Source organism: Mastigoproctus giganteus, chromosome 3 (assembly GCF_048544385.1).
Source record: "Mastigoproctus giganteus isolate SK-2022 chromosome 3, ASM4854438v1, whole genome shotgun sequence".
Classification (NCBI taxonomy): Eukaryota; Metazoa; Arthropoda; class Arachnida; order Uropygi; family Thelyphonidae; genus Mastigoproctus; species Mastigoproctus giganteus.
The window spans coordinates 49109302-49124996 of record NC_143577.1 but is presented as its reverse complement, the minus strand read 5'-3'; the positions used below and the strand labels follow the sequence as shown (position 1 = coordinate 49124996).

The 15695-nt window shown below is 36.5% G+C and overlaps 1 protein-coding gene across 1 annotated transcript in view; it reads right to left on the bottom strand.

Moving 5' to 3' along the window:
* Nucleotides 1-15695, bottom strand: part of Neurl4 (neuralized E3 ubiquitin protein ligase 4) — a 636447-nt gene that overhangs the window by 34501 nt on the left and 586251 nt on the right. The window contains exon 24 of the mRNA XM_090369970.1: nucleotides 1465-1580. Coding sequence (XP_090226096.1) covers nucleotides 1465-1580 — 116 coding nt within the window. The remainder of the gene's footprint in view (nucleotides 1-1464; nucleotides 1581-15695) is intronic.

Sequence of the window (15695 nt, the reverse complement as noted above, 5' to 3'; positions counted from 1 at the left end):
ATACAGTGGTGCCTGGAAAAACTTTATGCAGACTCAGAGCTGAATCACCAGACTCAGACTCCTTAAAAACATCTTAAGCTCAGCTTTGCATTTTACAATACTTGACATAGTTTTTTTATCATACCATATTCCTACAGACATGGGAAACACACACGCTAGAGCCTTACCTTCTCTAACAGCTTTAATTTCTGTGTAACCCTCAGATGTACATGCTTTCTCTTTTCACCAATCTTCTTAGAGGCCATGGCGGTATACTGCAAGTGAGATTACATTAAAAAATTATGGCATAGACAAATACTTAAAAAATATGATAGTAAGTGTATCCCTAAACAGACTAGGTTGTTTGCTGTTAGCCGATGAGTTTTGTGAGCACACTGAAAACATGATCTGGTGCAATTTTTTTTTTTTTTTTTTTGCCATTTAAATCAAGGTACCTAAAATCAAAGGTTTGTTATATGTTCATTTTTCAGAATCTGCCATACTCTCCGTGCAGTTTTTTTATGTTCTCAAAATGAAACAACATTTAAGAGCTAACACTTCAATAATGACAGGAATGATCACCACCAAAAGATAGGTTTGTATTTTGTAACAGCAGGAGAGAAATATTTTCAGGGAGATTGTGTGTGGTGTAGATGGTATTTTATTCTGATAAGGATATTTTTGATAATGTTAGAACCTTTTGACTGTTTTGTGTCCATATTATGACTGTGAAGCAGTTTATTGTTAATACTAATTTGCCTTTTGTCATTAAACTGCTCTTGTGACATTTTTAAATTGAATTTCTTTTTAAGTATTCAGCAAATGATTACTACAATAAAACTAACCATTGTGAATTCATTAAGTTACAATAATCATATAGCTTGTGTAGACTAGGGGAAACAATTTTCTCTCAGTCAGCCTGAAAAGGTGTTTTTGTGAGAGTCAACATCACTCCTGGAGGAGTTTAACAGTACATTATTCTTTGGTAAGCTTTTATTTTTGAAGCCTCTTTATAAGACACCAATAAAATTTCCCAAATGTGAAGATCTGATGAAACTATTTCAAATTAGTACTTTGATTCTAGGACAAAAGTTGGACCACCTTGACTGGTAAACCCTTTTTTTCTGCCATTTTTAAGAAAATAGGTCAATCAGGTAAACCAACTGATAACCAGCAAATTTATTCTCAGGTTGGCCATTTGCACAAGCATCATATCACAGCAGTGTATTCACCCCAGAGCAACAAAAAACCTTTATCGTACTCCAACCGTAAATCATTTTATTCTTAGTGTAGTATATAAGGGTAGGATCCCCTTATACAGTACTGTGAAATGCAGGAAGTTTATTTTTTTGCATGATTATTACATGACAACTTGAAATTTAGCAAGGATAAGTTACCATGGTTGATAGTTTGGAAGACTTAGCTGTACTAATCCATTAATGAAGTTCTAAATGATTTCAAAAGGATTTATGCTAAACTAGTTACCTGTTGGGAGCAGTTCTCCACTATCAAGAATCCGACGCACAGCACCCACTTGTGTGCCGTGAAATGCAACATGCCATTTATCTTGTATACTAGTATTTTCAAGTTTGCGAGGCTGCCTTGAAAGAAGAAAATTAATAATGACAAATAAATAAGTGTTATTGGAAACTAAATGCTAAAGTTATCAATTTTATATTACAAAGACATATACACTGATGAGCCAAAACATTTTGACCACCTACCTAATATAATGTTAGTCCTCCACGTGTAGCCAAAACAACTTGTACCCGGTGAGGCATAGACACTACAAGATTTCTAAATGTGCCTTGTGGTATCTGGTATGAACACATAACCAGCAGATCCTTTAACTCCTGTAAGGTCCGTGGTTGAGATGCCGCAGAACGGCGTTGCTGTTCCAACAGAAACCACAGATGCTCAATGGGATTGATGTCTGGGGAATTTGGAGGCCAGGGCAATACCTGGAATTCTTCCTCATGTTCCACGAACCAGTCTCGAACAATCTGGGTGGTGTCGCATGGTGCATTATCCTGCTGAAAGACGGAACTGCCAGAGGGGAAGACCGGTGCCATGAAAGGGTGTACCTGGTCAGCAATGATGTTTAGGTAGGTGGTAGACGTCAGAGTGCCTGGCACATGGATGACTGGACCCAGAGTATCCCAGCAGAACATCGCCCAAAGCATGACACTGCCTCCATCACCAGCTTGTTTTCGTAACACAGTGCATCCAGGAACCATCACTTCCCCACGTAAACAATGCACACATACCCAGACGTCCACATGTGCAACAGGAAACGTGATTCATCAGACCAGACAGCCTTCTTCCAATCACTCAAGAGCCAGTTTCGATGCTTGTGTGTCCACTGTAGGCGCTGTTGCCAGTGAGCCGTGGTTAGCATGGGCACTCGGAGTGGCCTGCAGCTACGCAGCCCCATTTTCAGCAGGGTTCGATGTACGGTGTGTTGTGACACATTACTCCTGTCACCAGCATTCCAATTACCAGCGAGTTGCGCCACAGTCACCCTTCTGTTGCCACGTACCATCTGGGAGAGCCTTCGCTCACCTCAAGCGTTGATGAGCCGTGGTCGTGGGTTTTCTCTCCTCAGATCACTTTCGGTAGATACTAACCACGGCTGACCCTGAGCTCCCCACCAGCCATGCCGTTTCGGATATACTCTGACCCAGTTGTCTGGCCATTACAATTTGGCCTTTGTCAAACTCGCTTAAGTCCGCTGCCTTTCCCATCTGAAGAACAAGAGTAAGTATTTTTAGTTTCATTTTAAAAGTCTCTGGAACGAAGGCTCTTAACTGACTTGGGGGGGGGGCACTCGCTAGCCCCTCCCTCTAAACCATTCTGTATGAAGAAAGGATGATATTTTTCCAATAGATTTCTCAGATGTTGTGTGTGTTATAAAGAACTTAGGAGCGGGGGCCTCATACTACTTCAGTTCTGGGGCTTAGTTGAACCAGTATTGTTCGAATCAGTACAGTCAGTCCTCATATAACACGTGTTTACACTACACGAATTCGATCATACATGATTTATAAATAGGGGAACGATATCTTATATAACACGAACCGAATTCGCTTATGCATGATTCACCTTTGTGTTTACAAGAAATGGCAGTCGAACGCAGAATCGCCCCAACTGAATGCAACACGATAGGAATGAAGAGAAGATTCTGAAAATGTATTTATGTGTTTTATGTCAGTGAAGGGGAAACACATTTCACCATAATAACGTAAAAACCAACACAATTCCAGCTATCGGTATAATCGCAAATGCAATTAGATCGAGTTTACTACCAGTTTATAATAGATTCCACTAGCAGAAACGCAACTGGAAATTGTTTTTATTGTTTTATGGTAGTAACCCCTAGAAATGTGCTTTAGTAAAATGTGAGGTGTTAATAGTGTATCTCTGCCTTTACGGTGTTGTTTATTCAGTTGCTACACGCGCGCAGCTTTGTTTATGTGTATCAAGCGCGCCTCCTTGTTTTGTAATTGTGCTTTATTCCCTGAAAATGAGTAAAATACTTAAAAGGTGTGAAAAGGAAGCATCCTGGTGAAGACACTGCAGATTCAGAGAGAAAAAGAAAAGCAATATCGATAAACAGAGGCACAGACTGGGTCAAAAATTCTTACACAGGAAAATTTGTAGTGGCCTCATACTAGTGTTTATGGCCAAAATCGCACCGGCCTCCAGCCCACCGGGGTTTCCCCAGTAAGGCTTAAGGCCAGTCCGCCTCTGTCAATAGAGAAAAAATATGAAATTGTGAAACGCTTTGAGTGAAATGAAAGACCATGTGATATTGCACGTGCTACAGACCTAAATGAGGCAACGCCGAGAATTACAAAGAATTCAGAGAAAATAAAAACAACTTTCATAGCAGGAACAACTCAAAGTGTAATTAAAATCCATTAGATTAAGACACAAAGAATTGGAAGAGATGGAACGGCTGTCATCTGTTTGGACAGAAAATCAAACAAAAAACAAGTTTGCTTACGACAGAAGCAAAAGCATTAGCAATATTTTATTATGTAACAGTCGTAATAAAATACTTACGTATTTTATTACGATTATTTATTGTGTTTGGTAATGTTTTGGTTACAAATGTGTGTTCAATCTTGGGTGGTTGGCACCTAACCCTACTTTTCCCATAGGGCCTGTTGTTTATATTGCACAATTTTGCATTGCACGAGGGTTTCTAGGAACACAACTATCGTGCTATACGATATATGACTGTATTTGAATTTTCTGATAGGGACCATATTGAGGTCTTTCAGAAGAAAGACTTGCATTATCAGGATACACAGAGGTTTTTTTTTAATCGTTTAGTGCCTGTGCCCACAACAGAGCCCAAAGGGGACACACTACCTGGCAAGCAATAAATGCTCATGGGAGTGAAAATGCCAGGGTTACCCAAGCACTATCCCTGCATTTCTGCCAGCCTGAATCCTATTTTTCAGACCATGGTATTGATATTGATTCTTTCAGGCAAACCCATTAACTATTGAGCTTGGGTGAACAATCCCAGAACTACCTGTCTTGTCGAAGAAGGGGTCAAAGTGGTATGTTAAAGTTGAGCACCCCTCAACAACCACAATTACCGTTTCCAGTTTCCATGTGTTGTAGTGCACAGCAAATATAACTGAATTCTTATAATGTTAGCCTGGAACCGAAGTGTAGACATCAGATTCCAGTGATGCTAATTTGAAGGACCAGCAGCAAGCATCACTGGGAAGTCTTCTCACTATGTACAGGTGTTCATATTGAGGGGTTATTATTCTGGTTTGACAGTTAAACTGTGAGAAGATGTTGAAGTGGGGTGGGTGTTTGATCTGAGCCAAAATTCAGACTTTCATGAAACAAGAAAGGAAACCCTATGATTCAGCTTCAAGATAGCAAATGGATGTGGGAATTGCCTCTTAGTTGAAATTATGCACATAAAGGAGTTGAATACAGTAGATGCCAGGGAAAGATCAGCTTATAAATGTTGATTAATCCACTGTGGCTTTTGAAATTAAACTTTTTTTCTGGAGGTCCTAGTTAAGAGACCACAATTATACCTAGGTTCCAATACTGGAAAACCATAACATACATGACTATTCTAAATACACCAACATGATTTATGTGCCAAAGGAACAATCTGATTTCCAGTGTCATTTTTGCCCCATTTTCTGCTAATGCCAATAAAATATCTATGAATCTGCATATGGAGAATGCTGACATATAATGTAATTTAAGAATGAAGGAAAAGTTTCAAGTTAACTGGACAGAATTTTAGTTATATTAGCTGTATTAAAGTTATACAGCTGACATGATGAAACTACATGATTGTATTTACAGTTGAGCAATTTTCATATGAACTCACTTTTCAGGATGAGAAATGTCGAGTGATGTACAAGATCCCACACCAACGGCAGGTATCTTGCTAGTTCACTCCAAAATACTACACTTCGGTTATTCTTGACACTGAAATTTGACTTTTGAACTTTCTGTTTTCGGAAGTATTTCATTTTTCTGTACTGCTTTCTTATTATGTTTTATTATTATAAAATATAATAAGAAAGTCAACAAACTTTCTTATTATACAAACATAAACTCTTCAAACATAAAATTCAACAAACATAAAATCTTCTTTTGAAAAATGCATATTTAGTGATTAGGATATTTTCTTGCATGTACAGACCTCGAACATCAGTATTTTATCTGTTTTCACTTCTAGCCAGAAAGAATTTGATGTTCCTATAATACAATTAAGCTACAAAGAGCTGAACTTGAGAAAGGTGGAAAGGTCTGTTAAAATATTCTGATTTTCATACAATACAAACTCAGCAATAAGCAAAAAATTCTGAAATGTAGTTGTAATTATTCCTTCCCACACAAATTCATTGCAAAATGACACCCAAGAGCTGGAATACTTTTCTTCATGCAGAGACATGTTCTGGTGTGCCAGTGTTTCCTAAACTGGGGTCCTTAGACCAGTTTCGGGGGGGGGGGGGGGGGGGGGGGGGTCCATGAAATGCACTGTCTGGAACTGGTCAAATTATTCATTCTATGTATAGCAAGTTGATGATAAAGAAGATTATTATTATATATTTATGTAAAAACAAGAAAATAAAGTAAAAATAAAGTAAAATTTAAACATAAAACTTTAAATTTTCTTTTCAGAAATCCCAGTGTTCATACATATACACATGCAGAGAAACATATGCTTATATATAGAGGGCGATATATGATATGTGATATATATAGAGGATGATTCATATGTGATATATTTAGAGAGTGATATGTAAATATATAGATAGAGGGTGATTCAGGAGAAATAGTAAATATTTTGGGAGGTTATAGTATCGATTATTCTTAGTAAAAAAGTTCATATAAACATGTGTCCAATTCTCAATGGATACGGAGATACAGCTGTTTGAAACTGGCACACAAAGCCCTTATGAGAGGTTTTAAGGAACGATAAATGACTTATTGTTTATATTTACTGACTTTTTGAATGATACAAAACACAAATAATTGACAAATTTTTTACCCTTCACAATAAACAATAAACCTGATGCTATTTGGCAACTTCTAATGCCAAATAGCATAAGGTTATAACTGCTTCTTGGTCACCTCTGATTCAGGGAGCTGTGCACACGCCAGTTTCAAACAAACGTTCGAAAATCCCACTGCCAACCTCAATGCACTTTGCAGAACACTTGTGGTAATATGACTTCTGAGGTCGTCTTGGCATTCCTTTGAGGGCAGCAGTATCCAAAATGCGAGCGAGCAATTCGTCTCTTGTATTCACCTTTTCTTTGTATACTGCACTTTTCATCCATCCGCACAAACAAAAATCGAATGGATTGAGGTCTGGAGACCTTGGTGGCCAATGAACGGGACCACCACAGCCGATCCACCATTCAGGGAAAGTTCAATTTAGATATTGTATCACCAGACAGGTATAATGTACAGGAGCTCCGTCATGCTGAAAGTACATACCAATCTTTGTAGTCAAGGGAACGTCATCCAACAGTAGTGGATGTTCATTTTGCAGAAATTCTAGGTAAATGGGCCCTGTAAAATTCTGTAACACAACAGGCCCAATCAACTGATTGCTGATGATACCGCACCACACATTTACAGAAAAGCGATGTTGAAAATTTGTTTCTACAGTGGCATGTGGATTTTCATCTGACCACATATGAGAGTTACGGGTGTTGTTGATACCGTCACAGGTGAAAGTAGCTTCATCGCTGAACAGTATTAATGGAATTAATCGATGATTAGCATTTACTCACTGACAGAATTCCAATTGCTGGGGTCGTCTCCTGGTTGAAAGTGTTGCACCCGCGTATGTTAAATGGATACAAGCCATGCTCATGTAATGTTCGCTATACTCTTGTCTATGGAACACCGATATGCATAGAAATTCTTCTGTGCTAATAGTAGGACTACATTGTACCGACTGAAGAATGTGTTCCATTTCATCCACATTTTGTCCATTTGCATGTTCAGAAGAAATGTGAGTGCTGGGAACTGTACTGGTCTTAAGCAGTTTGGTATAAACACTAGTAAATGCTCTTGAATCCAGTATTCTATGGTTAGGAAACCGTCGATGATATTCTCTACAAGCAGCAGTAGCACTTCCACCACAAAAACTGTAGACAAACACCACATTGGCATAGTCAGCATGTGTGAAGATGTGCGGCATTCTTAACAACACTTCTAATGCCAAATAGCATCAGGTTATAACTGTTTCTTGGTCACCTCTGATTCAGGGAGCTGTGCACACCAGTTTCAAACAGCTGATCTCCATATCCATTGAGAATTGGACACATGTTTATATGAACTTTTTTACTCAGAATAATCGATACTATAACCTCCCAAAATATTTACTATTCCTCCTGAATCGCCATGTGTGTGTATATATATATATAAGAAGCTATAGAAGAATATAAGAAATAGAAAAAGAGAAAGAGAAGCAGAACAGATTAATGCCACAAAATTTATGATTGTACATTACATCTGTCTGTATATAACAATTTTTTAGTTAGTTATAATACCAACTAGATAAATTGGAGAATTTAGCATAGAAGTATTAGGGTGAAAACTATACTCAGTAGTTCAAAGTGCCAAGTATTTAGGTAACCTAAGTTGGACTTCTTTGTTGTACTCTATAAATAAACACACAGAACATAATAAAATAATAAAATAAAATGAAATAGTAAAATTAAAATGATAATACAGGAATACCTTGCATAGTGCTTTTAATTCGTGCCAAAAAAATACCACGCTATGTGAAACCGCACTGATCGAGGTATTATTAGTATGTATTTTAATGTAAAACCACACTGATCGAGGTATTATTAGTATGTATTTTAATGTAATGCGTTCCAACAATTTGATTATATGGGTTGAGTTGCAAAAATATATAGGTGTTTGTTTACTATAAATTTACGCACACAAAGTTCTTGCAAAAAAAAAGAAATTAAAATGATAAAAATGAAAAATACTAGTAAGTACAGTACAAATGATTTTTATTGCAGTATGTACATACCAAAAGAATATAAGTGAAATATGTACTGTATTTTTATTTTGAAAAATAACTGATCAGCTTAGTTTGCACAGTTATTTTTCTTCTTTTTATCTGCATACATCTCTTTATAACATTGAATGTCATTTTGCAACGCCTGTCTTACTTTCATACCTCGTTCAATGTTTGGATCTAGAAGAACTCTCAGCGCCATTACATTTCTTCTTTGCACTCATATTTGCATATAAAGGTGTAACGTTTTTAAAAAATAATCTTTAATAAAAATACACAGCAAAAAATATTTGTACAGCTTATGCACAGTGAACGACCTCACCGCTCAGAATCTAGACTGTTTACTAATGCATGAATGCTAGCAGAGTCCGTATATAATGGGAGTTGCGACAACAGTCAGCATGGCCTTGAATCCATAACACATTGTCCTATGTGCTGGCATTATAATACATACATACATATCAAATGTATTGGTGTGTAACGCAGTTAATTTTTTTTCAATTTGTAAACTGTGCTATAGCGAAACCTGCGCTGTTCGAAACCATGCTATACGAGGTATTCCTGTATAGCTAATTATAGATATATGGATACACTGAATGGATTGTTAACTAGGGCTAGCTCCACTCAATATATCCCATCAATAATTAGCTGAGGCTAGCTGTTTCTGTTTGGCAATTGCCAGTTTATCTATGTTCAAATATACTGAGAATTTATTGTGAATATATAATCAAATTGGCTTAATTATTTTAATATACCTTAAATTTAGCAGAAAAACTGGCAGAATAACTGCTAGCCCAACAGATAGCAGTGAAAATTAATAATAATGGAAGTGAATAATGAATAATATATGTGAGTACAAACTATAAATTTATGTAGTGAAAAGGAAAGCTTAAGCCTAAAATTAAGGCGAATATGAAGAGGAATGAGGATAGTAATAGAGCTCAATCTCCTTAAATTGCTCTAATAGGTTTTGAGGTATAAAAAATTAGAGGCAGAAAGCAAAAGCGTAGAAACAGCATATTATATAGATAATTGGGATTTACCGGGAGTGTAACTGCCTGACTTTTTAGTAAGGATCCTGGTATTATAGTATGTAGTGATATTTGACGTAATTAGAAGAAATTTTAGAATACCCAATGTATCATAAATCCAATAATGATTAGAAAATTATCTGATATATTAGAAGTCTTTTGAATAAGATATATACAATCAAATAAAATAGAAACTACCTGATATATTAGAAAATATATGGATAAGATAAAATATAGAAGCTCCATGGGAAATTAAAAGAATAAATCCTCATTTACTTAAATAGCAGTTCAATTAGTTAATCAAAACTAGTTTTCTATAAAAACAGAAATTAAATAAATAGAAAATGAACTATACCTTCTTGTAGTGGACTACAAAGCAAAAGGATTTATATTCCAAGCTGCTGCCCTTATATATGATGAAGAAAGACAGCAGCGCCCTCTCACTTTTGGTTATTATATGAACTATTAAATATTTAATTCATTTAAAACTGAATTTTGGGAAAATGAAATAATTAAAATGCAATTATTAATTGGACTTCATGAGATATTTGAATAATGAAGAAAATAGTAGATTAGAAATTAAAAATTAAAAATCTAAATAAGTATTAGAAATTTTGTAAATATAAGAAAATGCTGTAGTATCCTGAAAGAGGCCTCTGAGGTCGGGAAAACTCATGTCTAACAATATATATAAATTCATACACCGACCATTGAATAAAATTTAAAATTTAATATGACTACAATCTTTACACAAAAATATTTACAATAAACTATTGCGGAATGCTAAAAACTGTAATAAAAGATCATTTACAATAAAATTTGCTAAAATATAAAACATAAAAGCGCTAAAAACCTGAAACAAATCTCCCCGGAGGACGCTATTATTTTGGATTGTGCACATGGATACTGGGAGCGTAAATGGCTCGAGGGTTTACGGATTAGTTCATCCAGTAGGAATACTATCAAAGAGATAGAGGTATACGTATTAATCCTATCTTTGAAACAATTATATTAAGGTCGGATGAACGATTTTCTTTGCCACGTTCCCGAGACATTTCCGCTTCCAGTTCTGACCATGTGCCGATTGAACCACGTGGAGAAATACCACGTGTGGAGGTACCGTGAGCCTGCTACTTAAGGAGATGTTGCAGGAAGTCACTTCACTGTTGAAGAAGGGAGCTGACACTCCCGAAAGCTTCAGGTTTTTAGCACTTTTATGTTTTATATTTTAGCAAATTTTATTGTAAATGATCTTTTATTACAGTTTTTAGCATTCCGCAATAGTTTATTGTAAATATTTTTGTGTAAAGATTGTAGTCATATTAAATTTTAAATTTTATTCAATGGTCGGTGTATGAATTTATATATATTTTTAGACATAAAATGCTGTAGGATAAGGCCAAGAAAGATAGCAGCACCCTCTTATTATTGGTTACTTTAATACCAACTTGAATAAATAATTACAATTATTTCCATGGAAGATAATAATAGAAAAATGCTGGAGTTTGTATCAAACGAAAATGTTGGAAAAATACTAGCAGAAAATAACAGTAAAAGTAAATAACAGATGTGGAAACTTCTTAAATTTAGTCAAACCACCCAATTCCATAGCACCATATGGAAGCTTGTTACAACAATCTACTACATACACTCTAGCTGAAAACAAATTTTCACACAACTGGCGTACAACCATCCTTCTCCAATTTAAATTTATGTACCCTCATGAGAGTAGCCTGAACAAGAAGAAGGATGACACCACTGTTTACCCAGTCAAACTCTTAAATGCCTCAATCAGACCTCCTCAAGGGCACCTAGTTTCCAAATGCTGCAATATGCCGAACTGGAGCTTTTCTTGATGGAAAGAGTTCTCTTTTGTTTGCCTCACTTATCTCATTCCTCTACTCTGCACCCATTCTAACATCCTTCCTAAAACAAAGCTTCCAGACCTATATGCAGTACTGAAGATGTGGCCTTAGCATTGCTTTATACAGCGGAATAATTGCATATTTGTCCCAACTGTATATCATTGACTATATGGGCGTCTCCGTAGCCAGGTGGGAAGGAGCAGCAGTGCGTAGCACACGCTTCTTGATTAGACCGGGGTTCGAGCCCGTCACCACCAAATACGAAGGACGCGGAAAGGTCAGGGAATGACCACCGCATATCCCGGAGCAATATGGCCTTAGTTGCTAATGCTCCTAAAAACCAAATAACAACAACAACAACAACATTGACTATATCCCATGAGATGCCTTGATATCCGGTCGACACTCATAAAAAAGAACTGGAGGAGTAACTGCACAGTTACTTCCCCAGATCTTTTTTGGTCCATTGCTACAACCATGAGTGTGTTTTCACACAGTTGATATGTTACTCCAGGATTACTGCTACCCACATACAGTACCTTGCATTTGTCAATGTTAAACTTCAATTGCCAATCTGCCTAATTTTTCTAGAACCTTTTGTAGTAGCATGTCCACATTACTGTCATTAACCACCCCACCACTTTCCATTATCTGCAAACTTGATATACCTTCATCAGTATCACTAATAAATATTGAAAACAACAATGACATAATACTGAACCCTGGGGGGCTGCACACATAACATTAGTTCAAGAAGAACAGTGACCCATTGATAACCACGCTCTGTTGTATCCTACTCAACCATCTCTTTATCCATAGTAGTAACTTGCACTCAATGCTACACAGCTCTAATTTGTAGAGGAGTCTTTTATGTGCAATAGTATCAAAAGCTTTTCTGAAATCTAGGTATATGATATCAAAATTATTTTTTGCATCCAGTTCCTTTGATACTGCATCATAGTATCCAGTCAGATTGGTGAGACAAGACCTTCCCTTAACAAATCCATGCTGTGACTACAGTATAAATGCATTTCTGTCTAGATGGCCCTGAATTACTTCATTAACTAGTGCCTTCATTATTTTCTCTGTCTTATAAGTCTGTCATTACTCATTTCAACCTTTCATCTCCCTTTGTGAATTGGAGATACATTTGAACATTAAAACAGCTGAGTGCATAAAGAGCTTTTGAAAAAAAAACAACAGAAGTTACTCCTGCCAGCATGAGTAACAGTGTGAGTTACATGAAAGCAAAGGTATAATGAGAATGAGTGTAATCTACAGACCAGAAGATTGTGATAAGAATTTACATGCTTATGGAATGGGCAAGCAAGTGTGTCTTATTATGGGCAATTTCAATTTGTCCCAAATTGATCAGAGTATGTGGGATGGAAACTCACCATGGGGAACAAATTTTTTTAATAAATAAGATGATTATTTGTACCAGCATGCTAGATAAAATACTATAGGCAAGAATATTATACACATATTGATTACTCTCGAATCAAATGACAATGAAAAATGAAAGCCATACGGTTCACAGAGTACATAGGGTTCAGGAACGATTGGTTAGTAGAGAGCAATCATTAGTTGGAAAATGGAAAAAAGATGTTTCAGTAGTTGACAGTAAAGGCACAGGTTTTAATTTCAGAAAAGGGGACTATGTTAGTTTAATATGCTACATAGCATCAATCAGCTGGGCAGACTGCAAAGGGAGGATTAATTCATTAGAAATAAGGAATACCATTAAAGCAATAATCATGGAAGCCATGAACACATATATGCCATTAAAATAGTATAGTATGAGGATAATGCCAAGATGGATAAATACAGAGCTGGCAGTCTAATAGAGTAGAAAAAGACTACATTGGAAAGTTATAGAGCATTGAAAAGTAGTGAAGCTTAGAACAGCTGCAAGTTGATTTGCAACAGTACCACAAAAAAAGGGAAGGGCAGCCAAAGCTGAGCTTGAGAAAGCACTGGCTGCCCAAAGAACAAGGAATTTTTCATGTATGTGAATACAAAGATGAAAATGAATCAATGATTGGACCCTTGGGTACTGGGTGTGGGAAAGTCTTAGATAACCAAGCTGATGTTGCTGATGAATTTAATAGGTAGTTTACATTGGTCTTAACTGATGAAAGACTCTTCATGAGGCTGTGCAAATGAGGCTGAGTTGAATGAATTTAGCAATTTTGAAATTATAGATGTTTGTTTATTAGGAAAACTTTTGAGCCTAAAGGTAAGCAAGCAGCCTGTAGTTGATGAATACCCAGTAATTTTGAAGAAGGCGGCCAGACAGTGAATTCAATCATTGAGGTTAATGATGAAGGCATTATTACTTTAGCCATATAGTGCAAGGAACCCACAGGCTTTTGCTGCACCAGCCAATAAAGAAAGAAAGAAAGAAAAGTAGATAAGAAAAATACAAATTGTGAACCAGTTGGCCTTCAGATTATTTTTAACCGGTCCGCCTCAACTACTTGCAGAGGCAACTTGTTCCAGCAATCAACAACTCGCTGGCCAAAAGAGCACTTACCTACAATTCAGTCTTAACCTCTTCCCCTGTAATTTGAATTTTGGTCCCTAGTTCTGGAATTTTTTATAACAGAGAAAATTCTGCCTTCATTCATTTTGTTGATCCATCTCAAAGTCTTATAAACCTCAGTCAGGTCCCCTCTAAGGTGCCTGGCTGCAAAGCTCTGTAGCCCATATAATCAAAGTCTTTCTTTGTATAATCGCCCTTTTGTCAATTTAACTATTCTAGTTGCCTTTGGACCCTTTCAAGAAGCTGAATTTTTATTTTCAGATAAGATCCCCATACTTGGACACCAATCATCGATAGGACACCATAGAAAATTGGGATTTGATCATTAATGACTAGAATGATCTTTACAGCATCTGCAAAATTTGACATCATGCCTACTATCTCTTCATCGATATAACAGTAGTGAAAGAACTGATCCTTGTTACACCAATCTGAAGAATAGCCATTAATCAGCCCTCTGCCTTTTGCCTTGCAGCCACCCAGCAATTCATCTTAGAATCTTTCCAGTAGCAATAGCATTAGTAGTGGCATATGATGCAAGAAAGCAAACTTATAGAGCATCAGCCAAAAAAAAAAAAAAAACACTTCCTGTCTCACCTATTCATTCGGTCAAAAAATTTGTCCAGTTCTTCCTTGAATCTATTTAAGCTATCAATTTCCACAATGACAGATGGAAGTTTGTTCCAGCAATCAACCATTTGCTGGCTAAAGGAAAATTTCTGCACATGTATTCTACAACTGTCTTTCCTCAAATTGAATATATGCCCCCTGAAGTGTGTAATCTGAGCAAGAGGAATCCAAACATGTTCCATCTTATACAGTAATCTCCCATGAGTGACTGAGTCAAATGTAAAATCCAAATAAACTATGCTGAAATTGTTCCCTACATTCAACTCATGAGTAATTGTGCCAAAATAGCCTACTAAGTTAGTTAAACATGATTTTCCCTTAACAAAATCATGTTGTGTGTCCTTCAGAATGCCATATCTATCTAAATGTTCCTGGATTGCATTCTTAATCATTGTTGATAAGATTTTCCCTACTATTGAAGAAAGACTAACTAGTCTGTAGTTACAACTTCACTCTTAGAACTATCATTATGCATACCCATACACTGTCACTTCTCCAATCTAAAGGAATGTCTCCTAAGTCGAAAGATGCCATCATAATTAACCTTAATGGTTCAAAACACTCCCTGGCAGCCTCCCTCAAAATTTCTGGTTATATGCCATCCACTCAGGAGCCTTACCTTTATGTTCAAAAGTTTTTATAATATACAGTCATCTCTAATTTTCAAAATCAGTAATTTCATATGGCTCAGCCTCATTTGCATAGCCTCTTCTCAGCATGAAGAGTTTTTCATCAATAAAGACAGATGCAAAGCACCTATTCAATTCATTCACAACATCAGCATTATCTAAGACTTTCCTGCACCCAATGCACAAGGGTCCAATCTAATTGGCTTTCTTCTTTGATGAATTCACGTAAAAAATTCCTTGTCCCCATTCTTTACCTCTCTTAGCTAGTGCTTTCTCATACACAGCCTTGGCCTTAATAATCTTGTGATACTATTACAGATCAACTTGTACCTGTTGTAGGCTTCAGTACTTTTTGTTGCTCTGTAACTATCCCATGCTATCCTTTTCTGCTCTATTGGACTGGTCAGCTCCGCATTCATCCAATTCAGCATCCTCCTCTTGCAATATTTTCCTAATTGTATATATGCGTTCATG